We start from the raw sequence: 27,809 nt of genomic DNA, 5'->3' as shown, positions 1-27,809 counted from the left end.
GTCTACCTGTCTAAGTTCCTCCTGGTCTCCGTTAGGTGCTGCTCCTACGTGGGTCGTCGCGGCAACGGGCCGCAGGCCATCTCCATCGGTAAAAACTGTGACAAGTTTGGAATTGTGGTGCACGAACTGGGCCACGTCATTGGCTTTTGGCACGAGCACACGCGGCCCGACCGTGACGATCATGTGACGATCATCCGGGATAACATCCAACCAGGTGAGGCTTGTTACCCAGGAGGCACCGGGGCCTCTGGTAAGATCAATGATGTTATTTCCAGGCAGAGACCACAGCGGCTTTAGCAGACGGCGTGCACACCTTTCCTGAGTCACGTCTGGCTTTGAGTGTGAATGAGCCTTATAATGACTGTGAAGTCACCTGGACCGCTGTCACAGCCACCTGTCACTCCGTTTAAAACACACTTCCCTGCACAGCAATGCAATCTGACAGGTGTTAAATCGAATCGCATGGACGCACATCAGACCTGACACATGGTTTTATTGAGAAACACGTCAGTGCTTTCAGCAACTCTGCTCAATGTTAGCTTTAACTTTCCAATACAGTTTGGAACTGTACAATAATGTAATGAAGTGGGTGGACAGCAGTACTTAGGTTTAACCCCCCCCCCCCCCTAAAAAAAATATAATACCAGCATGCCTCAGTGCTGCAGAGCCTGTAGCTTCCTTACACAGCTGCCGCCTTTTTCACCACCTATTTACACTGCTGTCCTCTGAAAGACGCTATGATTCCCCAAAATGCTGCACCTTCAGATCCAAAAACATTGTTTGCTCAGCAGCTTTTGAACCCCCCCCCCCCCCCCCCCCCCCCCCACCCCACCTTTCCCATAACCACCAGCAAAATATAAATAACACTCACAGGCACTGAATAGGATGCATAGGCAGACGTCCACATCTGTATCTGTAAAGTGCCAGATTGCAGTATGTATATTTAGCAGATTCATTTTTTTCTTTCAATAGTTTGTTCTTCATATAGACAAAGTATATAAATATCATAAAAACCCTAATCAGCCATAACTATATTACCACCGATGTACGGTCAAGTCATGGAGTGCAGTTGACTTCTCCAGGTTTTCACCAACGTAACAGCTAAAGATCTTTTAAGTCCTCTAAGTTGTGAGGTGTAGTCTCCATAGAACCAGCTTGTTGTTTTTTCGGCTTCTAAAATGTCAGTTTGGAGTAGTAAATGTCCACCCACGGCCCAATATGTTCCATCCAGTTGGTTTGTTTGTCTGCTGTGCTGCTTGTTTACATTTTGCGTGTGTTTCACATGCAAAGGCGATGAAGGCCGTTTAACTCAAATCAAAATTCCTTCTCTGTTGACGGCTGTTTGCAATGAATCCATTTGGGAGCGCTCTGAAGAGTCGACCCTCTGACTGATGATGTGCGATGAAACTAAACCCTCTAATACACTGATATCTGCATGTGTGGTTCTCAGGCCAAGAGTATAACTTCCTCAAGATGGAGCCAGGGGAGGTGAACTCTCTCGGGGAGCCATATGATTTTGATAGTATCATGCACTACGCCAGAAACACCTTCTCACGGTAACCAGTTGTCTGTTGACATGTTTTCAATTTACTAGATTGTGATCTGCCAAGACTCGTGGGTTTTTTTTTCTTCTCCATCTTTAAAGCATTCCTTGTAATTTTCTTAAGTATTTTTGAAGTGTTTTTATGTCTTGGTTTATTGTTTTGGTTTTTTTTTTTATCCCTTGACCTGAATGATTGTACAAGTCATCCCCTAATTAGTCACGTAGAATCTATTTAGTCATTTCCTGGGTGAACCGCTTGGTTCAGTGTTGCTCTAAACTTCACGGTGCAAATTAGTGCAATAGATTACCGAGGGATTTGTTTTGGAGACTTTTCACACTGTAAAAAAAAACTCGGAAAACGGTGCATGCCTCTCTTTGGTATGCATCTAATCCGTGCTACACCTGGACAGTTTGTCTCGTAGGATGATCAAGTTGAACAAGAAATGGAATTTCACATAAATCAGTGTACTACTCCGGATATATTTACATCGCTGTCTTTCCTCTCTGAAGTGGGATGTTCCTCGACACTATCCTCCCATCCAGAGATGAAAATGGGGTCCGGCCTGCTATCGGCCAGCGAACCAGGCTCAGTAAGGGAGACATTGCACAGGCAAGGAAGCTGTATAGATGTCCAGGTACTGATATATTTACTATAAGCTCTCTGTGTGTGTTTGTGTACATTGTGTGTGTGTGTGTGTGTGTGTGTGTGTGTGTGTGTGTGTGTGTGTGTGTGTGTGTGTGTGTGTGTGTGTGTGTGTGTGTGTGTGTGTGTGTGTGTGTGTGTGTGTGTGTGTGCGCACTGTCGTCATAGATTAGGAGGAAAATAAAAAAAGATGAGCACCGTTTATCTGCTTATCTACTCATATCTTTGGTCCACCCCTTGGTCTCTCCGAGGAACCAAGACGATGTTGAGTCATTTGTTTTTCCATGTGATGCTTCTCTCTTTGTTTTTGGGCCTCACACACAATCGGTTATCACACACACACACACACACACACACACACACACACACACACACACACACACACACACACACACACACACACACACACACACACACACACACACACACACACACACACACACACACACACACACACACACACACACACACACACACACACACACACACACCCCGTTCCTCTGCTCTGACTGGATGTGCTCTCGATGGGTCATGTTGCAAAGCTTCAGGGTTGCACATTTTTAGTCCTGCTGGCTCTTTTATCAACAAACTGACATCCCAAAGGAAGGTTTTACTCTCCGGGTTCTTATAGTCACACTATTTCACAAATTCTAAATAATTAACATTTTCTAATTGAACTCATCTATTTATATCCATTTAGATTTTTACATCTCGAATGTCTTTGATGGCTCAGAGAGTGAATTACTGTGTCACTGTCCCAGCTGGACACAACTTCACCGTTATAAGGTCATATTTGAGTGATACCATATTTACTGACAGATGAACGGAGCTCCCGGGCATTGCAGGGGGGCGGGAACAGCATGCTTGATGGGACAGGAGGGGTACATTTGGCTAACCTCCTTTTGAGATGAAGCGGCGGCAGTAAACCCAGAACGAGAGCTAAATAGAGCAAAATCAAAAACATTTTTGTTGTTGTGTTTTTTCACGTATGGTCGTTGAGCTGTAGTTTCTTTGTGATTGCAGCCCCTTTAGTTCCATTACAGTAAATTACTAATTTTGGTTACTCCAGTTGGCCGATATTTGGTAGATCCATTCAAGAAGACAAATGTGCGCTTTGTAAATATCTATGTGCAGCACTGGGAGAACTCTATTTGAAGCCCATTAAATTGTTTTATTTATTTATTGCGTTTTGTTTTTGATTAGAAGTGAATGTCTAAATGTTTCCACATGATCACAGAAGATAATATAGACAAACTGTGGCAGGGAAATGGTGTGTGAGGCCATTGTTTTGACATGCAATCATGTGATATTTGTAAATTGGCCGTTTGAATGTGAATTTAGTGCAGATTGAGAGTAATAATAGACACGGGAGCCATGTGTTCTTCAGTCATGTACCAATCACAAGTCGTCGGCGCACAGCTGAAAGGATTAGACACAACAGCAGGACTAACCACAGAAATGTAACTCCATCTGTGTGTGTTTGCGTGCGGGTTGCTGCAGCGTGCGGAGAGACGCTCCAAGAGTCAATGGGCAACTTCTCATCTCCTGGTTACCCGAACGGATACCCTTCATACACTCACTGCGTCTGGAGGATATCTGTTACACCGGGAGAAAAGGTGCGCCACACACACTCTTGCTTCCAGTAGCTCCTGCAGTGCAGTGGATATGCATGCAAAGCCAATAACAATAACGCACAGTTGACGGAGCGGCTTTGTATTGATTGATTCAGTCAAAAGTTAAACCCTCCTCCTTTGCTTTGCCTCCAGATTTCTGGGTCTCTGCATTGCACAGATCTCTTCTAAGTGCATTAAATGTGTTTTGCTTTTGCTTTTCTTCTTCCGCCAGATTGTTCTTAACTTCACCACTATGGATCTCTATAAAAGCAGTTTGTGTTGGTATGACTACATCGAGGTCCGGGATGGATACTGGAGGAAAGCTCCACTGCTCGGTGAGTTCATGCAGCTGGACTGAAGGCCTTCACTTAAAACCAGTGAATTAACCAAATAGGGCCCGTTTCCAGTTCCAGCTCTTTGATCACGCCATACTTTACCGACACACAGGTTTATTTGACTTGAAGAAATGGGAAAATCCTCTGAAATCAGAAGATAAACAGTAGATTTCTGTGCACTGACTCTGTTGAGATATTAAATATTATTTATGTTTCTCTTGATTAAGAATTGGTAGAATAAACTAGACAAAATACAAAATTCCCCAAAAATCAATGGCAAGATGAAATCCAAGTGAGGAGATGCAGATGAAGGCCTGATGAGTTGCCAAGATGCTGCACAGCTGTTTGAACTGCTTCAAGGTTGAATTTTACAACTCTTGTCTGCTATTGCAGCAGCAGTAAAATGTGCTCCTCCTGTCTTGGTGCTTGCAGCAGCATTAGATCTTGCTCTATAAGGTATTCTACTTACAGTGGGTGCATTCATTTGTCTCAGCGGCCTGTGCAAAGTGTTGCCAGATGACCTTGTTTTGCAGCACAACTTTACAGGGATCACAAATTTCTTGCCAGCCGAGGGGGATTTCAGTGAACTCACAGCAAAGAGTGTAAATAGAGACCCGTGACAAGTTTTTTTTGTGTGTGTGTTTACTTTCCAGGCAGGTTTTGTGGCGACAAAATTCCGGATGTCTTGATTTCAACAGACAGCAGAATGTGGATTGAGTTCCGCAGCAGCAGCAACTGGGTCGGCAAAGGGTTCGCTGCCGTTTACGAAGGTAAAACCAATTAAAAAAACGACTTATTGAAGGAGTAAAGGCAGTAATATGTGTGGATCCAGTGATGTTTGATGTGTTTCAGCTGTCTGTGGTCAGTGCAGCTGATGCATCCTGTTTTACAATCCCTCTCCCCGTGTGCAGCAATCTGTGGAGGAGAAATCACCAAGGACTCGGGCCAGATTCAGTCTCCCAATTATCCAGATGACTACAGACCCTCTAAAGAGTGTGTGTGGAGGATCACCGTGTCTGAGGGATACAATGTCGGGCTCAGCTTCCAGGCCTTCGAGGTGATTCACTCCTTCTGTGTAACCCCCCCCCCCCCCCCCCCCCCGTGCCTCTCAGGAATGTCTGGGTCAGATTTCACGCTTGTATGGCAGCTAGGAAGTTAATAAAGGCCGTGTGTGTGTTGTGCATGATTGTATACACACACATACACATACACATACACTGGCCCACTGACCAGGCAGTTGGGAATAGTCTCGTCCTTTGGCCCGCCGTAAAAATGTCACTTTGCTAAACGGCTTGAGGTCTGACTTCACACGTCAAAGGTCAAAGGTTGCTTTTTAAGCGGCGTGAAGATAAACTTCTCCAAAAATCTGTGTTCATTTTTTATGATGCATGGCATTCATGCATGTGTCTGAGGCGGCGCTTTGCAACACATTTCTTGAAAACGTCTCGCCTTCGTCGCTCATGTTGAGATCGGCTGCCAAGTTGCCAACATCCACCACCTATATTCGTCTCACGTTTGGCGAGGTTTGGCACGTGTACTTTAAATAATCATAACTTCTAGACCTTTTACGTTGTCTAATAAATCAGAAAGCATGGAAATATTGCTCTGCACCCTTATGCTCGTCATTATACTGACTTCCGGAGCATGACTGTTCAGTCACAGATTCAACAGTGAGTTTCACACTGAGCTCACACACTCATTTTGTGAATGAATAAATGACAGATGTCGAGTTGACGTTATCAAAAATATATTCAAAGTGAGACGTATTTGGTGTACTGTTCTTTTTTTTCAAAAGTATGTTTTCCACTGCATATCATCCCTGAAAACCAGAAGATCAACAGACCTATCACCAGATAGCCATTATTTCAAGCCTTCAAGGTCTTCACCTAATAAATTGGAAGTTTGAATGGATATTAATGTCAACCATGACTGTCAGTGTTGGTGTCTGGCAGTATTTCTACTTTGCCTTCTCAGCACTTCCATTCATCCAATTTCTCAGCTATTAAATTGTCAGGGTGGCCAAAGAAATCATGGACACAACCTCAAAAATAAGAATGAGGCTTTAACACAAGAACATTTTTCCTGTTATTTTTTTTTGTTTCCATTAGGTCTGCTACTCTTGGTTTAATTCACTTTGTTTTATTTTGCAGCAGTCTATCGTATTTTGGGATGAGGTTAATGTTAGGCAGCAACATTCTCAGTTTTATTAAGAGATGCCTCTTAAAGTCGCATCCATCTTTACATAGCGTCTCAGCGGGGCGATGGGAGAGCTGCTGTGCCTTCTGTTGGCGATGTGGGTGATATTCATTGCAGCTGTCTGCGTGTCGCCGCGATGTGTTCTGTTTCGGTGTAGATCGAGAGACACGACACCTGCGCATACGACTACCTAGAAGTCCGGGACGGACCCCTGGAAACGAGCCCCCTCATCGGGCGATTCTGCGGCCACGAAAAACCGGAGGACGTCCGCTCGACGTCGCACACGTTGTGGATGAAGTTCGTCTCGGACGGGACGGTGAACAAAGCCGGCTTTGCTGCGAACTTTTTCAAAGGTGCGCGTTCTGAGTGTTTGTCACGGGGTGGTGTGCTTGACTCTTGCACCGAAGCATTTGTTATGCACTGACATGCGTGTTTTTCCAGAGGAAGATGAGTGTTCCAAGCCGGACAATGGTGGATGTGAACAGAGGTGTGTAAACACTCTCGGCAGCTTCAAGTGTGCCTGTGACCCCGGTTATGAACTGGCCCCCGACAAGAAGAGCTGTGAAGGTAACAGTGAGAGTGTGTGTGTGTGTGTGTGTGTGTGTGTGTGTGTGTGTGTGTGTGTGTGTGCGCGCGCGCAAATTCATGTTGCATTTGGATTCCTCTGTAGCATTGTGTTTCTGTAGGATGTGAGTGTAACTCATCAAGAAAATCAACATCCGAACCGCCTCCAACAACAGGAAAAAACATCTTTCTGACACAAAGCCACTGGCCTCGTCGTTCCAATGCCACACATGCCGCGAAGGTCCTTTTAATCCCACAAAATAGATTAACTACCCGAAATGACCCACATACTGAAACAAATGAACAAACCACTTCTTACGCAGCCGGGGAGGGGGGGGGGGGGGGGGGGGGGGGGGGGTTGCTCTCCAGTGAAAAGACCTTAATTGCGGGTTCCTGCTATTTCACATTAAAATCATTAGAGATTCAACGTGTGGGAAAAAATCAAGACGAAAGTATCACTGCACAATTAGTCTGCAAAAACAATTATTGGGAGCTGAAGGTCCTTGAGAAGAGTAAAAATGCAGACCTCTGGATGGCCACTATGCAGGGAACGTAGAGGTGATGCTTTTCAAGAGTTTACTCCATGGAAATAGTTCGTGACTCCCCGTAAGATTGTTATTTATACAGTGAATTTGAAGGCAGTTTGGTTTTCTTTTCAGCTCTCGGTTTACATTTTCCTGAATAATTGTGAATTTTAGTGAGGCAGTTGACCATTTTGAAGTATTACACTGCAATGAATAGATAGATGACAATTCCTTTTGGGATTTTTTTATATCTGCTGTTTTAGTGAAATATTTTTCCAGTTGGCCTCTGAATGGGATCATTTATTCAGTGAAGTGTCTCAACAGTGTTCAGGACTGAGTATAATCTGTAAAGGCAAGAGTTTAGCTTGTTAGCTCACATCGTTGGATGGGTTAACTAAGCTTTTTTTATTTTTTTTATTTTACCAGGCAGTTGCCTGAGATCAAAATCATGTAGTTTACAAGCAAGACCATGTCTGACTTTCTCCTCAAAGTCGTAATATGAGGTTGTGTCCTCATACTGAAATATTTTTCGGCCTTTAAAATATGACAACATACTGTTTTTTTTTTTTTTGTTATTCCCCCTTCTTCTGGCTGCCGAGAAGCAGTTTTAATGAAATAACATTGTGTTACCAGGGACATATCGAAAAAAAAAACAACAACACGTATTTCTATCTTTCCTGACTGACTATTCTCAACACATTCCTTGCATTTATTTATTTTATTTGTATGTACATATGTGTGTTAAGTGTTTTACATCGGAGCATAATTACAAAAATACTGTAAAATGAAATATCAATGTATTGTGAAATAAGTTGTGATGCTACAAATGTCATAACAACAAAAGGATACTGAAGCTTATTCGTCAACCAAAGGCTAACAGTTGATGAGTTTCTGAGCCGATCAGTTATAATAATGCAAATATTGAATTTGATGCTCATGTAATTACGACTAACCTTCTTAAAATTGAGCCCATTAATAACAGAATAATCTGTCAAGTCGCAGGAGAACTCACTAAAGGTTCCACATAAGCTGTGTAACCTCAGGGTGTATTTGTGTATAAACTGTCCGGACGTGTGTCTGCAGCGGCGTGCGGCGGCCTCCTGTCCAAGTTGAACGGCACCATCAGCACCCCAGGCTGGCCTAAAGAATACCCCCCCAACAAGAACTGCGTGTGGCAGGTGGTCGCTCCCACTCAGTACCGCATCTCCATGCAGTTTGAGTCCTTCGAGCTGGAGGGCAACGAGGTGAGCGCGCGTCTGCACGTTGTCGCCGATCGGAGCAGCCATGTTGTCGGAGCGTGTGTTTCCGGTGACCCTCGGCGTGTGTTCAGGTGTGTAAGTACGACTACGTGGAGGTGAGGAGCGGCCTCTCCTCCGACTCCAAGCTGCACGGTAAATACTGCGGCACCGAAGTCCCCGACGTCATCACGTCACAGTACAACAACATGAGGATCGAGTTCAAGTCCGACAACACCGTCTCCAAAAAAGGCTTCAAGGCTCACTTCTTCTCAGGTAAGGCGCACCTGAGCAGAACATTTAGGAGGCTTTTAGTGTCAATCTGAGGGTTTTGAACAGCAAGATTGAATAGAATCCACTGAAACTGCAGCTCAAGTTGAACAGCGGCCAACTGAACCACACAGTAGGGATTTCATTTTATAACAAGTAATTATTTTATTCAAATATAGTTTAGGACAAAACCGTAAAGAGTGGTTAAAGAAGCAGAGTTTGAGTAGGGGAGTGTGGGAGCTGGCCGGCTTTGAGCGAAGCATCAATATGGTCAATGTGGGGAAATAAAATGTATTTACCAAAGGGATTAATAAATTATGATCCATACTATTAACATCATTGTTATTACTACAATTGAACTGTGTGAGTTTAGAGTTCAACATATATGTGTGACACTTGGCAGCTCTGCTTTTCTCTTAGATCATAAAAGAAGAACTTCACTTGCGATGACAGGTAGAGAGATTTCACCTCTCCACGTTGGTTAGAAATCATTCTTGCAGAAGCGGGGACATGTATTGTTTACTCACTAATTCAAAAGCTGCTTTCCACCGCCACTGTGTCCAATCATTTTTGCTTTCACGGTTCAGTGTGTATACCTATCTGTGTTATTGTCATGTTTGTGTCCCGAGCCTCCCTCCCTCCCTCCCTCCCTCCCTCCCTCCTGCAGTCTTTCACCACCTCCTCCACTTTGCCCTCTCTCCCTCAGACAGACTGGCACTGTGTCAGCAGCATATGTTTGTGTTTGAGTCATGTCAGGACATAAAGCGCGGCCGCCCTCCGACTCGTGGCCGTGCCAACGACAGGCTGGCGACCTCGTCAAAGGTCAGAGGTAACGTGACCTCACGATCAGAGTTTCTGATCTCTGAACTCCCCGCGGGGGCTTAAAGGGATGGATCCAATTTTTTTTTTAATTAAATTATTGCTGGATCCATTCGCCTCAACAGGGGAGGTGTTGCGACCCCCTTGCTTACTAATTCTGCCCGAGCATCGCCTGACGATAGGTGATGATTCATGTTTCAGTGGAATCAAATCGTCGCCATTTTATCAACCTAAAAATGTTATAAAATGAATGATTCCACGAAAGCTTTGATTGGAAAAGCTTAAAAAAAAAGTGTTTGAGTTTGACACTTTTTTGTCTGCTTGTAGCAAACAGATAAAAATGAAACCTTCAAATATTTAAATATTTTATGGTTGTATTTTTGCTGTCTTTACTTAGAAAACTAATCGACTGGATTACATTAATTGCAAATTTTCGAAATTGATAATCTTGGAAACGAAGTTGTTGTTTTTTTAGAAGCGAAAGGATTTCATTTGCACCAAATCTGAATGTGTTCTGATATTTTGGAAACGGCGAAGCTCCAGCTGCCCTTTTATGTTTATGTATTGTATTCATACAAAAAAACAAATGTACGTATAATTATATGGATTTTAGTGTCATCACTCTGACACCCATATGACACGTGTTTTGTGTGTCGGTGCTTCTATTTTTATTATACTTTTTTTTTTAAATCATTCTCTCTTCATTTAAGCTTGCTTATACAAAGTAGTGGAGTTTTGAGTCAGCAAAGTCTCAAACAAGCATGTTATCTGATTGAAGGTCACTGTGACCTCGTATTTATCTGATTTTAATGGATTTCGTATTTTAGAACAGCCCACCGTAATGACTATCCCATTTATGGTCCTGACCTGCCTGACTAGAAATGATTCAGTATAAACAGTGAATAAAAACGTCCCTGCTTGGTGAAGGCCGGGAGCCATGTTCTCAAAAAAAAAAAAAAAAATTGAGTCAAATCTTACTCATGAATCCATTTATTGATAGATAATCGACATTGCCGACATTAGATGTATGTATCTTTAGAGTTCAATAAAATAATGTCAGATAATCGGCTCTTTGCTCAAATAACCAGCAGTCAAAAACATCAGTTTATCCTTGAACACCCCCCGATATGGAGCTTCCGCCGCTCGTCAAAAACACCTAAAAACTTTTCCCCCATTCTGGTTACCAAAGTGTGTTAGTCTCAAACTGGGACAGAAGCTTTGATTTGCCTCCAGCTTGCTGTGAATTTGTTTCATGTCAACATCTCATGTAATTTTGAAGAATTGTCCTGAGGGGAACCGTCTTCCTTTGAGTGACGTTTGTAAAAAAAAAAAAGAGAGAGAGAGAGAGAGAAAATCACAATGGTTAAATGATGAATCTAAATTTATCATTGCTGCCACTTGCTTCCTCTTCGGAGGAAGTAAAGCTGTCACCTGGATAAGCTTGTCAGGACTGAGCGAGCTGCAGCACACCTGGAGCACACGGCTAAACCGCTCAGCGGCGTCCGCTTGGACAAAATCATTTACAGATAAACGCGTTTTTAAAGTTCCTGTGTGGCTCAGACTATTGTCGGGAGCTTCCAGGGATAGCTTTTGGTTGGCTAAAAGCCAGCAGCTTTGAGGAGGTTCCTTCAGCCTTCCACATTACTACTAATCTGTGTGTGAGTGTGAGTGTGTGTGCGTGTGCGTGTGCGTGTGTGTGTGTGTATGTGTGCGTGTGTGTGTGTGTGTGTGTGGACATTTTGTGCTTGACCTGAAGACGGCTACAATGAACACGGGGTAGCATCGACCGTAAAGCTTCTTAGCCTGTGATAGGGCGAGACTGAGCCGACAATAGCACCGTAATACCACATCAGACACAGACAGACACACACACACACACACACACACACACACACACACACACACACACACACACACACACACACACAGAACAAGAGTGGGAGCGAGAGACACAGGAGGATTTAGTGGTTTCATTAAAAGCAGATCTAGTTTAATTCACAAGCTCTTGAGTTGAGGTGAGACTCGGCGTCTGTATCTAATCTCTCCTCTCTTCAATAGGAATCTGTTACTCACTCAGTCACAAACACAGCTCCGCACTGTGCTCGGCCTAACACACATTCTCCTTGTTCGTCCTCTGTCTTCCTGTGCGGTCATCCCCACCTCTGCTGCCTCCCTGTCTGACTCCATTACTGTTGTCGACGCGCACAGAGGTCGTCTTCCTCGCTCCTTCCAGCTCCTCCGCCCTGGTGATCCGCTCTGTCAGCCTGGCGTTCAGCCTCAATAAAAGGCTTTGTCATTAACCAGCCATCCCCGCGCAAATCTCAAAAGAGGCTTGTTACAGGCCGATATGTGACAAAGACCCACAATTTAACAACGACCCAAGTTTTAAAAATAAAATAAAACATCATGTATTAAAACCAAACATTTAATAACTGGTCAATAATGTAACAAGATGCTGAGCCAAAAACTTAAAAAAAAAATTATATTACATTCTGGGCAAGGCTCAATATTTCCCCTCTAATATTTCAATAATAATAATAATAATAATAATAAATGCATTTTATTGGTATTGCACTTTACATCCTTAAATTTCAAAGTGCTAAAAGCAACAATATATAACACTTAATGAAACAACAATAAAAGAACAAAAAACAGCAATAAGAGTCATTTTATTACATCATAGAGAGAGTCCATGATTTATGATTTACCCACTGGAAGAACGGCTTCTAAAAGTTCGCTCTATTTATTGATACGCATACTGTATGTGTGTGTGTGTGTGTGTGTGTGTGTGTGTGTGTGTGTGTGTGTGTGTGTATATATATATATATATATATATATATATATTGTAAAAGCATTAAACGTATTACAATTAAATCACATTTAAATTGTTATGTCTTTAACGTTATCGACCAATTTCGACTAGTTTTATAACAATTCAGGTTGTTGTTACAATTTGGGGTCGTTGGTACATATATAACAAGGGTACAATTTGGAGGGGGAAAAAAAACAATGTTTTTTTTATCCTAGAAATACATTTAAGTCATTCAACCTGCAACTCGGCCAATTTTTCCAATATATGCAGAAGGATTGTTTTGAGGCACGACGTATCACACATTTCCCATGTATCAGCATTTGCATTATGCAGATTACAAAAAAAGAGTTGCTGAACTGCAATAAATTGTGTTTCTATGCAAAGTGCGATCATGCTCTGCACATCAGTGCATCACTTCATAGTTTCAGCTCTCCATCATAACTGGCCAGAAACCAGTGGCACCAAAAGCAACGGAACACTGACTTAAAAGTTGAAAGTTAACAAGAATAGTGAGCTTTAATTGCAAGTACAAATGCCAAGATACGAAGATGTCAGCGTAACTTACTGAGATGTTATTTACGAGTCATGATGTGAGTGCAATGCTCAACATCATTATAGCATTATGTCGTGCAGTCAGTTGTTATTCCTATATCACTGTATAATAATAGTAATCACAAATTCTCATCAAGCTATTCCTCACATTTGCTGTATTTTTTTTTTTTTTTATCAGGCTGTGTTGTTGTACCATCAGTCTTACCATTTCACAAACCCCCTTTTTCCATAACAATTCTACCTAGCAGTGTTTGACGTAAACCAAAAAATGTTTTCAGTTAAAGGAACTACTCGCAATCATTTAAATCAGCTTGAGATATGCAAAACACTAACAAATGAGGTTTTCACCAGTTTGTCTTGGTACTTTTTCGAGCACCTCACACTGATGTTTGGTGAATATCTGATGTAAAACCAGCAGGACTGATGTGAAAACAGCCGTTTGAGGTTTTAGATCCAGATTGTAGCTCTGACTGTAACCAGCCGCATGCAGACAGTTTTATAGACCAGAAACTACGAACTGACTCAGACTAATAAACTTTACAGACTTGCCTTTTTTTTCTTTTCTTTTTTTTAAGTGGATGCTTACATTTTGGGTTCTATTAATACACGCCTTTGTGAGTATTTTCATGTATTGTCCTCGTCCTTGCTATACAAAAAGCACAATTTCCTTGCAGGGTTTCTGTTGATCTATGCTGGTGGTTCACCTGCTGAAGCAGCATAGAGGAATAACAGACCGGCGGCGGTTGTGTTTCAGTGCTGGTTTTCTGGTAGCAGACCAGCAGGAAAATATAAAGCTTCTTGTAGATGTGATTCAAGTCTTTTCCTGTTGGTCTTTACCACTCAGCCTCGTACTGAAAAGTTTTCCTCTGGGTGAGCAGCATGTCGGTTTATTGCAGACGAGCACTGCTTGATGTTTTTATGACATTTTCCCTTCACTAACGTCTTCGGTTCATCTCGATTTTGTTCTTTCTTTCTTCACGTGCCCTCTTCTCTCCCTCCCTCCCTCCCTCCCTCCCTCCTTCTCTTAACACCCTCTCTTCCTCCTCTCCCATCCATCCCTCCACCTCGTCTCTGGTGTTTCCACATGGGTGATGTGTTGCATGTGTATTTCTCACAGACAAAGATGAGTGCAGCAAGGACAACGGCGGCTGCCAGCACGAGTGCATCAACACAGTGGGCTCTTACGTTTGTCAGTGTCGCCACGGCTTTGTACTGCATGAGAACAAACATGACTGTAAGGAAGGTGGGTTTCACATACATCCGCACGCACACTGGCACACGAACATCGGAGAGCACAGCCACCACGTCAGCCCGCACCGGCACCGGCACGGTCGCATTCATAAAAGCAGCCAGCGTTCATCGCACGGCCCACACTCAGACAACAGACTCTCACTTTACATTTAAAGGCACTTTTTTTTTTTTTTTTTTTTTTTAATGTGAGAACAAATAGGTTGCTGTTGGTGCCTCGGAACAAAGGTGTTGCCCTGTGAGTTTGGAATATTCCGTAAAAATCTCCCAAAAACAAGAAGACAAAAAAAAACAAAAACATTTGGGCAAAACATGCTTTGTTATTTTCACTACTTTTTTGGGCCTGTTTATAACCACATTGTTGTCATTGTCTTTTATTTTTTACTGTAAATATGAGATTTGTAATTTATTAGTTAGTTGTTTTTATATTACACAGAATAATCACATTTTTCTTTTAGTGGTGAGTCGAATTATGGATGGATGGAAAATAATTCAAACACTGAAATTTTAATCTATTTAGTAAACTTCAAATTTCAAGATCCTTCAAGAATGTTTTTTTTTTTTTTTTTTAAATGGTTATAAAACATCTGCTCCCTGGACAGGTCTGCACCAGAGGACAAGCATATATAATCACACACTTGATAATAAGACCGTACTGGATGAGTTTAAATCAATTTATTACAGCCGTGATCAGAAACCGTGTCATCGCAGTGTCACAGCTTGTTCAAATAGCACATTTACAAAGACGTGTTTGAAGCCGTACACAGTCTGGACAAAATACAAAGGCTATATTCAGTCCGAAGACTGAAGAAACCCTGTGTTTGCACTGGGTTTCTTTTACAACTTATAGATGCCGCAGTAAAAGAGGGTTGAATGAAATTACAAGCGTGTTTCTTTCTGGATTTGTTTTCTTTTTATTTCTGTGAAGAAAACCATTATTTTGGGTATGTTCACATCAAATTCTCTCATTTCCCTTCCCGTGACCCGCTGTCAAATTCACAACTCAACCTGCTCTCATGGGTGTTTTTTTTTAACTTAATATCCTGCATCCTCCACACCAACAACAAGCTTCCTCTGTGGCTTACGCCAGGAGCGGTGTGTGACACACGTCAAAAATTAATGCCTGTAAATGTCTATCAATTCTGGAACATGTCCCCAAAGCAATTTTATAGCTCCAGAGACAAATTAATTCATTATAACCCAGAATAAAATGCAAGAACGCTGTAAAATAGCGGCTCTTTGAAACAACACAGGTTGTTTGTTGTGTCACCCGACCCAGACCGGCCTGTTGGGACTCTCAGATCTTAAGACTTGATTGTGGACATGGACCCAGAAGACCTGAGGTGACTTATGGCTTGATTTATAAATGTGTTGAATGGCCAGTGTCTGGTCAGCGTGGCTGTGCTGACTTGAGGATTTGAGACTTGATTTGGACTTCGTTCCAAACCACTCAGCACACTTGTAAATAGACCAGATCCCAGAGAACCGCAGCACAACTTTAACAGTCCTAAAAAAAAAAAATCATGCATAGGGTATACGATCCAGACGTTGTGGCTGCGTGAGAGTTTACACTGAAAGACTGGAGACTCACCTTGACCTGGAGTAAAACGACTTCAGCCTCGATCTGCTCCAGGAGAGTTTAAAAGCTGGACGACAGTAAATCTGTTTTCACTGTCGGAGATGAAGGCACCACTTCAACAGAAATTATTATTTATTATTTGGACATTCCCACACACACACACACACCTCAGGAAAAGCTCTCTTTACTGCTCATAAAAAGTCTCTTGTTTCAAACATCTGGGTGTGTGTTTTGCATGTGTGTCACACCGGCCCGACCCAGTAACCTTGCGGAGTGACGGGACTGAATATTCCCATCACGCCACTTGTGTTTGGGCGCATCCCTACAGCATGTGTTTATGAAGGTTTCAGCATGTGTTATTAAAACTGTCGTGATAGTTGTCACCTGCTAGACGTGTAGGGAAACACATCAAAACTTTTTTTTTCTTTATAAAAAGAAAATCAAAATTGGAAGTTTTGTTTACATTGTTACTGTTCACGTTGCATGTTTTAGAGAATTACCCGACAATAGACCGTGGCTGATGTTCGAGAATAAGCCTGAAAGTGTATGATGTCAGTAGCCCGTCCTCACGGCAGAGCTATGAATAGTTTCTGCGTCGGGAGGGTGAGCGTAACATGACGTTGTATTTACTGCTCTACCTTTTCTTGACATGCAGCATAAAACCTGTAATTTCATCCGTCTCACTTTGTGCATGGCTTTCATTGGTCACAAATAAAAGCTGTCGGCCTGAAAACACATGTGGTTTGTCTTGTGCCTGCCTCCCAGCACCTCCGCAGCGCCGCGCTCGCCATCTCACCCGCAGCGTGACCCACTGAGGCTTTCATTTCTTCCTCCAGGAGGAAAGCAATTTTGACAGGCAGAAACTTGATCCGCGACAGTGGATGCGTAAATGCGACAGTGTTTGTCTTGCACTTTTTCCATCCGCGTCAGGAGAAACTTCACACTGCATGTGTCTTCATGTGTCTGTTAATACCAGAGTGTGATGTTTAGGAGTATCATTTCATCTTATGAATATGCAAAAGCGGCCCGTGGCTCGTCGCCAATTGAACTACCCAGAATTATTCAAGTACATGTTTCAAGAAGAATTGAAAGGACAGGACGTCAAACGTTGTTAGTTTGCAGCTGATTGTGTTATATTACGTTACTCTGATCCCAGTACCAAGAGGCTAATCTTTATGTAAGCGCCCGCGAGTGCAACAAAACACTAATTTAACTATTTTTGCTCTCCAAATCTCCAATGCAATGCCCATTCTGCAGCCGCCTGAGTGTGAAGCTTGCATGCGTGCCCTCATGCGAATCCACACTGAACTTGTCACCAGGATGTGTTTCTTTGAAATCCTTTCTTTCTGCTCCGGCTTTCTTGTTTCTCTCCTTCCTGTTCCCTTTCCATTTCCTCTGACCTTTTCCTGTGCAGCCATGATTTTAACTTCCTGTGTGTGTGTGTGTGTGTGTGTGCGCGCGCGTGTGCGTGTTCGTGTGTGTGTGTGCATGTGTATGTGTCCAGCTGAGTGTGAACACAAGATCCTCAGCCCCAGTGGGACCCTGAACAGCCCAAACTGGCCTGACAAGTATCCCAGCAGAAAGGAGTGCACCTGGAACATTGCGGCCATGCCCGGACACAGAGTCAAAATTGTAAGTGCGCGTCGACCGAAGCTGGTTCAGTGTCACGTTATTAATGGATTTGGACTGTTTTCTTGGACGCGGCTGGGATGCCTCGCTCCCTCATAAGAATGCATTGTTCTTCCTGTGAGGTCGTACTGTATATGAACACCTCAGGCTGTTCTGTTCTTTTCTTTTCTTACACGGGAATCTCTCTATTCATGTTCTACTTATGAAACCCAAATGTGAATGGGGGAGACGGTGCACGTTTGTATATTCGGGCTTACTGCAAGCTTTTGCTCATGCGTAAGGAAGAGGCCTTGGGCAGTGGCCATCTGTGTCCTTGTGTGTTTCTGTTGTGTGTGTGTGTGTGCGTTCAGCACACACACACACAACACACTTTTCCGAGTCGCTAAGCATCACTGTATTTACATTTTAAACCATTTCAGATAGTTGGAATTGAGATTTACCAACGTTTTAATGATGAGCTCTGTTTCTGCAGGATAAATAAATCACGGTTGAACCATGAGACGTGTTTAGTTATCCGTTGAAGGAGAGGGATGTTCATATGTATCATGAGATGTTAAATCCTATTTACACAAGCACCCCAGAATGCCTTCCAAAACTTGTAAAAACCGTTCCTTTATAACCCTTAAAGGGTTATGCAAAATTCACTTTCTAATGGTTTTCCAACTGTAATAATCGTCCCCATACCTGAACGACGCCCCAGAAGTGAAGAAAGTGTGTCCTCTCTCTCCCTGGCTTGTTTCAGTTTTTAAAAAGTATCTTGCTCCAACCAGTCAATCAGAAACCAAACCCTATATAGTGTCATCAGGGGGTTAGCCAATCCCTATGAAGGGAGGCTCCTACCCTTTGACTCCTCCCACAATCAAGCAGCTCTGATATGGCACATGGCACAACGAGAGGAAGAACTTCCTCCTCTTCCCAAGATGGGCATGTGTGGGCGGAGCCAGTCCAGCTCACACAGACACAGCAGATTCTGAATGTAGCTCCTATTATCCAATATTCTAATGGAGGAAAATCAAGGAATAGACTTTGTTTTTGGACCAACGAAACCATGTGGAAGTGTTGAAATGCTGGATAACATGACCCCAACGCACTAATAAGACAAGGAGCACACAATGTAGATGACAGATAAATAAGGTAACGACAGGCAGGAATGACCCAGAGCCTACAGAAATGTCGGAAGCCCCCTCAATGTCATGAATATAATGTATGATGAAGACTCTGATGGAGGTTACACTCACAATGTGATGATGGTAGAGAATGTGATGCAGTTTTAGTTCAGCTTTGACCCATGCCTCCATACAGAAGTGTCCTAAGATGAGAAGCTAAACTCCAACTTGCCCCTGAAGGTGTGTCAACTTTGTTGCTGCGTGTTGGTGAACAAGGATCTGAGATCATTAATGTGTGCACTGTTCCAATTTGAGTCCAGGTTGGAAAAAAGATCAATGTGTCGAGTTCACTCACAGCTGCAATTTTAATATTGGTTCAAAAAACAAAAACAAAAAGTAAACAAAAAAAGCACATTTCACAGTTGTTTTGACTGGAATTTTGCAACACAGCTGACAACACATGTTGTTGTGTGCTAAATGAAGCACAACACATGTAGAATCTTTGCACTGGTATTTTTACCAGCTAATAATAACTCCGCAACAGCTCATGAAATGTATAAAGTCTTCAAACCAGCTGCAGTAAAAATCCGCTGCAGAGACACGGGAAGCCAGTCTCGTCCTGTGGCTGGTCTGTTTACAGCTGCTTGTTTGTGTTACGCCTAAGCTTCCATCAGACTCCAATTGAACTAAGCCATAATTTGTTTAAAAGCAAGTGGGACTTGCTTCTGCAGACTAAATCCAGAATCAGGTAACGTGACGGATGGTTGGGGAGAGAATTGATCAGTTGGTTTTTGCTTTAGGAAAATGTTGGTTGTTAATGTAGAGCGCACTGTGGTGGGTACAGGAGGTGACAGCCACTGGCACACGCTCAAATTCACACATAATCCACACCTAAAGTCCACTCGTGTTCTCTCTCTCTCTCTCTCTCTCTCTCTCTCTCTCTCTCCCTCTCTCTGGGCCTGTTGCACGTTATTAAAACTGTCATCAGCCGCCGTTTAGTTTTTGATAATCTCTTCTCACAGTTTATGTAATCAAAAACCACATTACATCATCATGTTAACAAAGCTACAGGTTTGTGCTCTATTTTTTTTTTTTTTGATGTGTGACCACATCATTCACTTGGTCGTGTGTTTTTGAGTGTCTCATGCAGGCTTGGAGCGTGTGTCTGCACACCCTCAATAAAAATGAGCACAGACTAATAAAGTTGTATTTAATTTGATGGGGGCCGCTGTGGGTGGGGTCGGGGCTTTGAGGATGAATTATGTCAATTAGAGTCCAAATATAGGGGTAGGAAGGTGTCTGTGTGTAAGGCAAGTGGTGCGGCTTTCTGCAGCATTGAGAAAAAAAAAATTACAAATCTACCACTCAGCCACTCAGGTCTCCTTCCTCCTTCTCCCACCATCTTAGACATTCAACGAGTTCGAGATCGAGCAGCACCAGGAATGTGCTTACGACCACCTGGAGGCCTTTGACGGGGACAGTGACACTGCGGCCATCCTGAGTCGACTGTGTGGCAGTAAGATCCCCGAGCCGCTGGTCTCCACGGGCAACAAGATGTACCTCCGCTTCATCTCTGACGCCTCAGTGCAAAGGAAGGGGTTCCAGGCTTCACACTCTACAGGTGTGTGTAGGAGCACATTTTTATTTATGGTCAAGAAATTTTTTGCAATTTTGAGTTGAATCCTTGAGAGTTGGTTGTAGTTTATAAGGAGTAATAACGCCCTCTAGTGGAATATCCTAACTTAAATTTTCGCTCGTGAAAGGTTACTCTGCATTAGGGACACCCAAAGTGCACAGTTTTGTTTGTTTTTTTAATTGAAATGTTTCCCCTTTGGGATCTTCCAGAGTGTGGAGGCCGCCTGAAGGCAGAAGCTCGTCAGAAGAACCTCTTCTCTCACTCCCAGTTTGGAGACAACAACTATCCAGGTCACACGGACTGCGAGTGGCTGCTGACCGCCGAGCAGGGCTACGGCATCGAACTCAGCTTCATCACCTTCGAGGTGGAGGAGGAGGCCGACTGCGGCTACGACTACATCGAGCTGTACAACGGATACGACTCCAATTCGCTCCGACTGGGTCGCTTCTGCGGTTCAGGGGTAAGACCCTCACAATCTCACAATCTCTTCTTGAACATGTGCCGTCTGTCCATGGCAACTGCAGGAGGATTGATGCTTTTATGTTTTGTATTTGGCTGTAAATTGCACATTTGTTCCAATCCAAAGCTTTGAGTTGGACGCCGCTTGTGTAGGATCTTCTGGTTTTGCCTCTTGCTTGTCTGCCACTTCTGACTTCTTAATACTTTGTGGTAAATAATTTTGGCAAAACATTTTTTACTCTCCTCAGTGATGATTTCTAACTTTTTTAGCTGCCAGTTTGAAAACAATTTTTTTAATACATGAATGCCATATGATTGTTTCTTGTTGCTGACTTTAAAGCATCAAAATATCTTGCAAAGAAAACTATTGCTCAAGCTACAAAATATAGTTATAAGTATAACTTTTATACGAATCCGATTTAATCTCAACTGGTGCAGACAATTAAAATCAGAGCATAACATACTATAATAACCAGCAAATTTTCTTTTAGTGTCACTACTTATTATGCAACACCTCACCTAGATCTGGGAAGATCTATGAATCTATGAAGAAACTCTAAAAACTAATGTCGGGCTGAAAGATTTTTCCATCTGTACATGACATTAATATCACAGTATTAAGGTATAAAGTTTTACCAATATTATTATGTTTTGTTATTAGAAAACAATAGGATTTTCTTTTCTTTTTAAGAAAAGTTTGCAAAAGCAGAAAGTACATACATACATGCATGCATACAAACATACATACATACATACATACATACATACATACATACATACATACATACATACATACATACAAAATAACTAAATACACGCTGACAAAAACATAATAGCTATATTTTAAAGTGGGACATGAAAATAAGGTAATTTGATTTGACTATGCCCAAGAAAAAAATGACTTGAGCCTTGAATGTGTGACTTGATCTCACGTCTGATTTTAGTTGATTAACTTTGTCAGACAAGGCTAAAAAAACAACCCTAGAATTTAATAAATGTACTATGGTTTTAACACAAGGAATGTGAACACGGCCGTAAAACTTCTCCACTCTGTCTCCTCGTCTTCCCTTCCTCAGCCCAGAGATGAGATCTACTCACCCGGAGACACCATGCTGATCCGTTTCCATAGCGACGACACAATCAGCAAGAAGGGCTTCCACATCCTCTACACCAGCACCAAGTTCCAGGAGGACCTCCACACCAGGAAGTGACTTGACCCGCAGCCCTCGACCTCTGAGCCCGCCCCCGCCACCTCGACCTTCACCGGGCCACTGAAGGACAGAAGTGCAGCTTGTGCCGTCTCCTCGCAGGCGGATGTGGACGTCCGCCAGGCGTCAATGTTTGTCTCTCTCTGTGGCTCAGTCGCTGCACTCTGACACGAGCCGGGGAGGGGGGGGGGGGAAACCGTACTGAAACATCAGCAGATATGGGGAAAGATTTTAAGGACCTTTATGCTGAGGACAATGAAAACAGTTTTCGCGGAGGAGACGATTTCACGGTTTTATGGCTGCACAGCAGGCTGCGCTCGCTCAGAGACGGTCGAGGGGATCCACGTCAGTTTACCGAGTTAATCGTCGCTGCACGAATGTTTCACTGAACTACAAGAACACACTCTAGGTTCATTTTCAGAGTTACAAGCTAGGGATGCTGAAGATACTCCAGAACATTAAGAAAAAAAGAAGAAGAAGAAGAAGGATCCAAAGTCTGGAGTATCTTGACTTTTCAGCCCTTAAACTGTGTGACTTACTGTGATCAGATGGCTGCTTTACAACCACAGTAACTCAAGAAAAGAAAAAAAAAAATGACATTTTTATTGCCTTTGATGCCTGGGAACCGGTCTCTTCAACCCAGCTCAGAATGGCTGCAAATTATTTTATTTCACATCTTTGTATTATAAAAACCCCCATTGTGTTTACTGTATGTGTGTTTGTGTGTCAGAGTGAACGTGTGTGGGTGTGGAGAAAAGGACAAGAGAAGGACAAAGTTCATCCTTTGCCCTTTTTGATTTAGAACTTACGCAGACAACCGTTGTAAAAAATGGAAAGAAAGGAAGTTTAAAAAAAAAAAAAGAGAAAGAAAGAAAATTGTCCATGTGATCTAATGTGAAGCCTTGGCGTTGATGTTGTGTTTCTCAATTTGCACCATCTTATTGGATGTTCCCAGTTTCCCCCTAATCATTATTCTTATTTCATTTTTATTTTTCCAGTTGATATCAGAAGGGAACATTTTTCACAGCTGTCTCGTGTGATCGGAGTGATTCCCATGGTGCTAAAATAATAATATTAATAATAAAAAAAAAAAGAAGAAGAAAAAGAAATACACTGAAATGAGAGAAGGTTTTTATACGGAGACGCCGTCAGCGTGCAAACGGCAGCAGCTCTAGTCCTGTGGAACTACAATATTGCCTTAGAACCTAATGTTTGCTGTCGGAGGTCGCGCTCACGCTCTGGCACAGGCTGCAGTGTCAGCGGTGTTTTATTGAGATTTTCTTTTTGTCTGAAGATACTGAATGGTTTTATTATGGGGGTGTTCTGTAAGAGAGAGAGAGAGAGAGAGATAGGCTGCAGTGTTGGTGTCATCTTTTTGTAGTTGCTCTCACAGACACACACACACACACACACACACACACACACACACACACACACACACACACACACACACACACACACACACACACACACACACACACACACACACACACACACACACACACACGTCCAACCAAGACACCTCATGCTATTCCCAAACTTTTTTTCTTTCCATTCCGTATCTTCGAATCATGAGGGGAGAGGCAAACCAGCCGAATGCAAAACTGCATTGTCTCTGAAATGAAACTGTGTAAGTGTTAGAAGTGTGTGTCTATGTGTGAAAACGCTCGTGTTTTTAAATTGAATCATTCATCGTTGTATGTGCCAAGCTCCGGATGACCCTTATCCACTGTTGGGGTTTTATTTTATTTTTTTTGGTGGTTTTTATCATCCCTCATCTGTGTCTGTAGCTCGGAGACACCGACATGACGTCCTCTGCATCGATCATTAAAATACACACAGGTTAAACACCACACGACTGTTGCATGTCTTACTGCTGTACGTTGTGCCTGATTTCAAAGTGTGGCTGTATTCATCGCAGCCATTGCGACAGCGGCATCCATCGTGGATCAAATCAAGTTATTTTATTTTGATGTTACGTGGCAGCGCTGGATGAGTGAGTCTGGCCGTTCACGCCACACGTGAAGTGAAATTTCAATCCCGGTTGTGAATCGGAGCGACTTGAGACTAACTTAAGGCGTATTTATGTTGTCAGGCTTATTAAAAGTCTGTGTCTGTCACTGGAAAATAACACGTACGTGTCCATCCATCTGCTTCTTTCATGCGTGGAGTCTGAGCCCCTGAAGTGAGACTTTTTGTTTTCGTGTTTCTTTGCTGTTCTGTTGCGTCACAATGTATCACGCACCCATCCATCCATCTGTCCATCCATCCATCCATGCGTCTGCATTATCCAAGAGACCGTTTGCAGGGGAGCTGGAGCCGGTGGGAGCTCATGTCGGGCCCAAGGCAGAGCACACACTGAGACATCCTGCGACTCCCATCACAGGACCTGCTTATGTGCAGACGTTCAGATATGCATAGAGAGAGCGACAACAACAACATATGAACTATACGCAGGAAGCTACAATCTTCTTGCTGCGAGGTGGTTTCATCTCAAAGTGGCCTAAAGGCACAGAACGAGTTTGCAGGGAAAACGTGGAGAGACAGACGACCACACTCACACTTCTGTGTCAACAATTAACCTCAAGTGCATGATTTGCTTTGAAAGCAGAACCTCCTACTGATGTACGGATGTCCTGAGTCTTTGTAAAGTAAAGTAGTGTGACTGCATGTTCTGTAGGAGAGCTTCACACGATTAGTGTTAATTTCTTTGGACTAAATTGGAATCTCGTACTGAAAAGTGATGATCGCCATTGAATGTGAGTGTTTGTGTGTGTGTGTGTGGTTGTCTGTCTCTGTGTGTGTCCACCTGAAACTCCAACATAACTTGAAGTCATTTCAGAATAAAACACCTTATTATTAACATTACGCAACAACAAAATGTTCAACGCATAACAGTATTTTGCCTTCCATACAGTGCTTTTGTGTCATTTAATGTGATTTCTCTCTCCATTGTTACTCATTTGGACAAATCTTTGTTGTACAATTCTATTATTAGAATAAAATAATAGAATATAACTATTACTTCTCATAACAGTCAGTAATAATGAAGAACAGCCAGATGATCAAATTTCAAATGAACTTGAGAGAAGGTGCACAAACAAAATAGCAATGAAATCGATATAAATTATTTACTAGAAAGACTAACTATCTAGTAAATATAATGATTTATGATGATTTTAAACATTGACATGCAATGCATTCAGTGTGGAAGGACTTTATATTAAGTATATTAACAACACATTATTGCACAATCAATTACCTTTCTATCGACCGAAGCATGTGAGCAGGTTACACCCCAAGAATTCAACTCATATATTAACCATGTTTTCAGTTTTCATGACTTTTGAGTTAAAATTATAAGACTAAAAAGGGTTAAAAAAATATATATTTTAGTTTATTCTTTATCTGAACATTTCACTGATTTAATACAAATAAGGGGGGGAAAATAAACGTATTCACTGCATCATTCCTCCAGAGATCATCCTGTATGCGTTCTAAAATATGTCTATAGACACTTGAAAATCACAGATTAAAATTTATGAAGTAAACACAACCTTGGATTTTATTACTGCCCTTCTCTCTACCTTTCGTGAGGACGAGACACTTACCTTTACAGGATCAGTTTGATGAGCTTGTCTCACACACACACACACACACACACACACACACACACACACACACACACACACACACACACACACACACACACACACACACACACACACACACACACACACACACACACACACACACACACACACACACACACACACACACACAGCTGTTATACCGGCTGACAGCCACTAGAGCGCGCCATGCGCGAGGTTTTCTAAAGGTCAGTACTGTGAAATGTGACTTTTTCAACCTGTGTTGTAAATAAATGAACGTCAGGGTTGTTGTTTGTTGTTTAGTTGTTGTTGTTTTTTATGTGAGCAGGAACTCGAAACACAGCCAAACAAAACCCACACGTGAGTAAAACTCTTAAACACACCTGTTTCAAATGTGAAACATGTAAAGCTCGTCGTCTATTTTTATGTTGTGCATTGTTTAAAGGAGCTTAAACTGCAGCTTAAAGGACTCTGACGTGCTGTTTTCCTCATGTTGCAATATTGCTGCAGCAGTGTGTTAGATTGCATCAGCGTGTGTCTCCCCCTGCAGTCCACCCGCGGAACTGCAGCCAGCCTGACAAACAGCACTGGCTCTCAGGGTCATGTCAACTCCGATAAGCACTCACAAACACATAATCTCACGCTGCACAGTAGTTTGGGGTTTGATGAAATGTTACACAGGACCGGTGCAACCTTTATGGCGAATGTAGCTGGTTTGCAATTCCTCAAATGATCTGAACTGGCATCCTGTACAAAAAGCAAACTAAACACAAAAGTGGACCGCAGATGTAAGGTTTATGATAAACAAATATTCAAATTCTTAAAGCCACATCAATGCCTCCCTAAACCCAAACAGAGCTATGTTTGGTTAATGATAAGCGAACCAGAAACAGACTCTTGCTCTTCCCACATGTGACAGTGTGAAATGAGATGTTTCATAAGAAACTGGCTTTCTTTCAAGGCCACCATTGTGGCGCTCAATCCCTTATTTAAAAGAGTATGAAGGGCTTTGCTAATATTCACACCATTCCTGTATCTTGCTTGGCATCTTTGTCATTTTTTTTTTTTTTTTGATGAAATTGTTATTTTTTTCCGTTTAATGGCGGCGACAACAACGGTAATCTCTCAATCGATGTCTAATAAATGAATGAAGATGAGAAAAAAAACTGGAAAACTAAATGTGACAGCTTCTATTCTGCTTTATCCTGTTAAGGGCCACATTGTGCTGGAGCCAAGGATACACCCGAGTAGGTCGCGAGTCCATCTGAGTATCCTACACTCTATGTGAGGCTATTGATCGATTATTGATTTTCAACTATTTAGTTTTTTTAATCTGTTGGTAGCAGAGTGTGCGTATTAAGCCCAAAACTTCTCATGTATTTAGTTTTGGACCATGGGTGTCAATACCAAATCTGGCCATTGCCATCAACTCCAGGACGACATTGGAAAGTGTAAACGTTGTGAAGAAAATATACATTTAAATGTTTTGATCAGAGGAACTGCTGTTTTGTTTTTTGTTTTTTTCAAATGTATCCTATCCAAAGCAACTGATTAGCATGAGCAAACTCTGTAACAGGACATAGTTTTTAGACATTTCATTCTACTTTTCACAAACGATCAAGGGTAAAGTGTGTTTTATAGTGTATAGTGTATGTAAAACCTTTAAACTATTTCAAATTGGTCTTTTCCCCCTATGCACTAAAACGAAGGGTGAATTTGGAGTTGTACAAAACGTTGTCATCGGTTCAGCCCACTCAAGCTCAATTCAGAGTGTATGTGGCCCCTGAATTAAAATGAATTTGACACCCATGAAATCTTTTGAACTGTTTCTTTAAAAAAAAAAAAAAAAGGTTTTTAATTACTTAGAGATCAATCAGCAGAAACATGTCCTTCCTGACATGGACAGTGGGATTCAAACCCTGATCCTCCAGTCACCAGCTCACTGCCCCCGGCACTTATCATGTGATAAAACAGCAAAAGGCACCATTCAAAGACTGCAGGACTCTACATGCTGAAACGACTGCGGTCAAGCATGGTCCTTAGAGTAACTGCAGTTCCCATGCATCACATCACTACCGCATTAAGCAGGATATCAATACAAATGTTTAACATCAACAACTGCCTTCGAGATGAGACTTTATGAAGTCAAGAATATCTGGGTTTGGTGCTGAAGGGGTCAGATTGTCAGCATCGGGTTCAATATCCATCGTGGTCCCAAGATCCACGC

The 27,809-nt window shown here is 42.4% G+C and overlaps 1 protein-coding gene across 1 annotated transcript in view; it reads left to right on the top strand.

Moving 5' to 3' along the window:
• tll1 (tolloid-like 1) overlaps positions 1-22,094 on the top strand; it is a 42,261-nt gene extending 20,167 nt beyond the window's left edge. Inside the window, exons 5-21 of the mRNA XM_080520998.1 lie at positions 36-214; positions 1,451-1,556; positions 2,054-2,178; positions 3,687-3,802; positions 4,032-4,134; positions 4,788-4,904; positions 5,046-5,191; positions 6,488-6,683; positions 6,772-6,897; positions 8,502-8,662; positions 8,749-8,929; positions 9,630-9,752; positions 14,224-14,349; positions 17,438-17,565; positions 20,076-20,289; positions 20,514-20,764; positions 21,840-22,094. Coding sequence (XP_080377124.1) covers positions 36-214; positions 1,451-1,556; positions 2,054-2,178; positions 3,687-3,802; positions 4,032-4,134; positions 4,788-4,904; positions 5,046-5,191; positions 6,488-6,683; positions 6,772-6,897; positions 8,502-8,662; positions 8,749-8,929; positions 9,630-9,752; positions 14,224-14,349; positions 17,438-17,565; positions 20,076-20,289; positions 20,514-20,764; positions 21,840-21,974 — 2,533 coding nt within the window. The 3' untranslated portion in view covers positions 21,975-22,094. The remainder of the gene's footprint in view (positions 1-35; positions 215-1,450; positions 1,557-2,053; positions 2,179-3,686; positions 3,803-4,031; positions 4,135-4,787; positions 4,905-5,045; positions 5,192-6,487; positions 6,684-6,771; positions 6,898-8,501; positions 8,663-8,748; positions 8,930-9,629; positions 9,753-14,223; positions 14,350-17,437; positions 17,566-20,075; positions 20,290-20,513; positions 20,765-21,839) is intronic.
• The last annotated feature ends 5,715 nt before the right edge of the window (positions 22,095-27,809 follow it).

Source organism: Blennius ocellaris (assembly GCF_963422515.1).
Source record: "Blennius ocellaris genome assembly, chromosome: 3".
Classification (NCBI taxonomy): Eukaryota; Metazoa; Chordata; class Actinopteri; order Blenniiformes; family Blenniidae; genus Blennius; species Blennius ocellaris.
The sequence above is the reverse complement of the archived record's forward strand: the minus strand, read 5'-3'. Positions and strand labels throughout refer to the sequence as shown.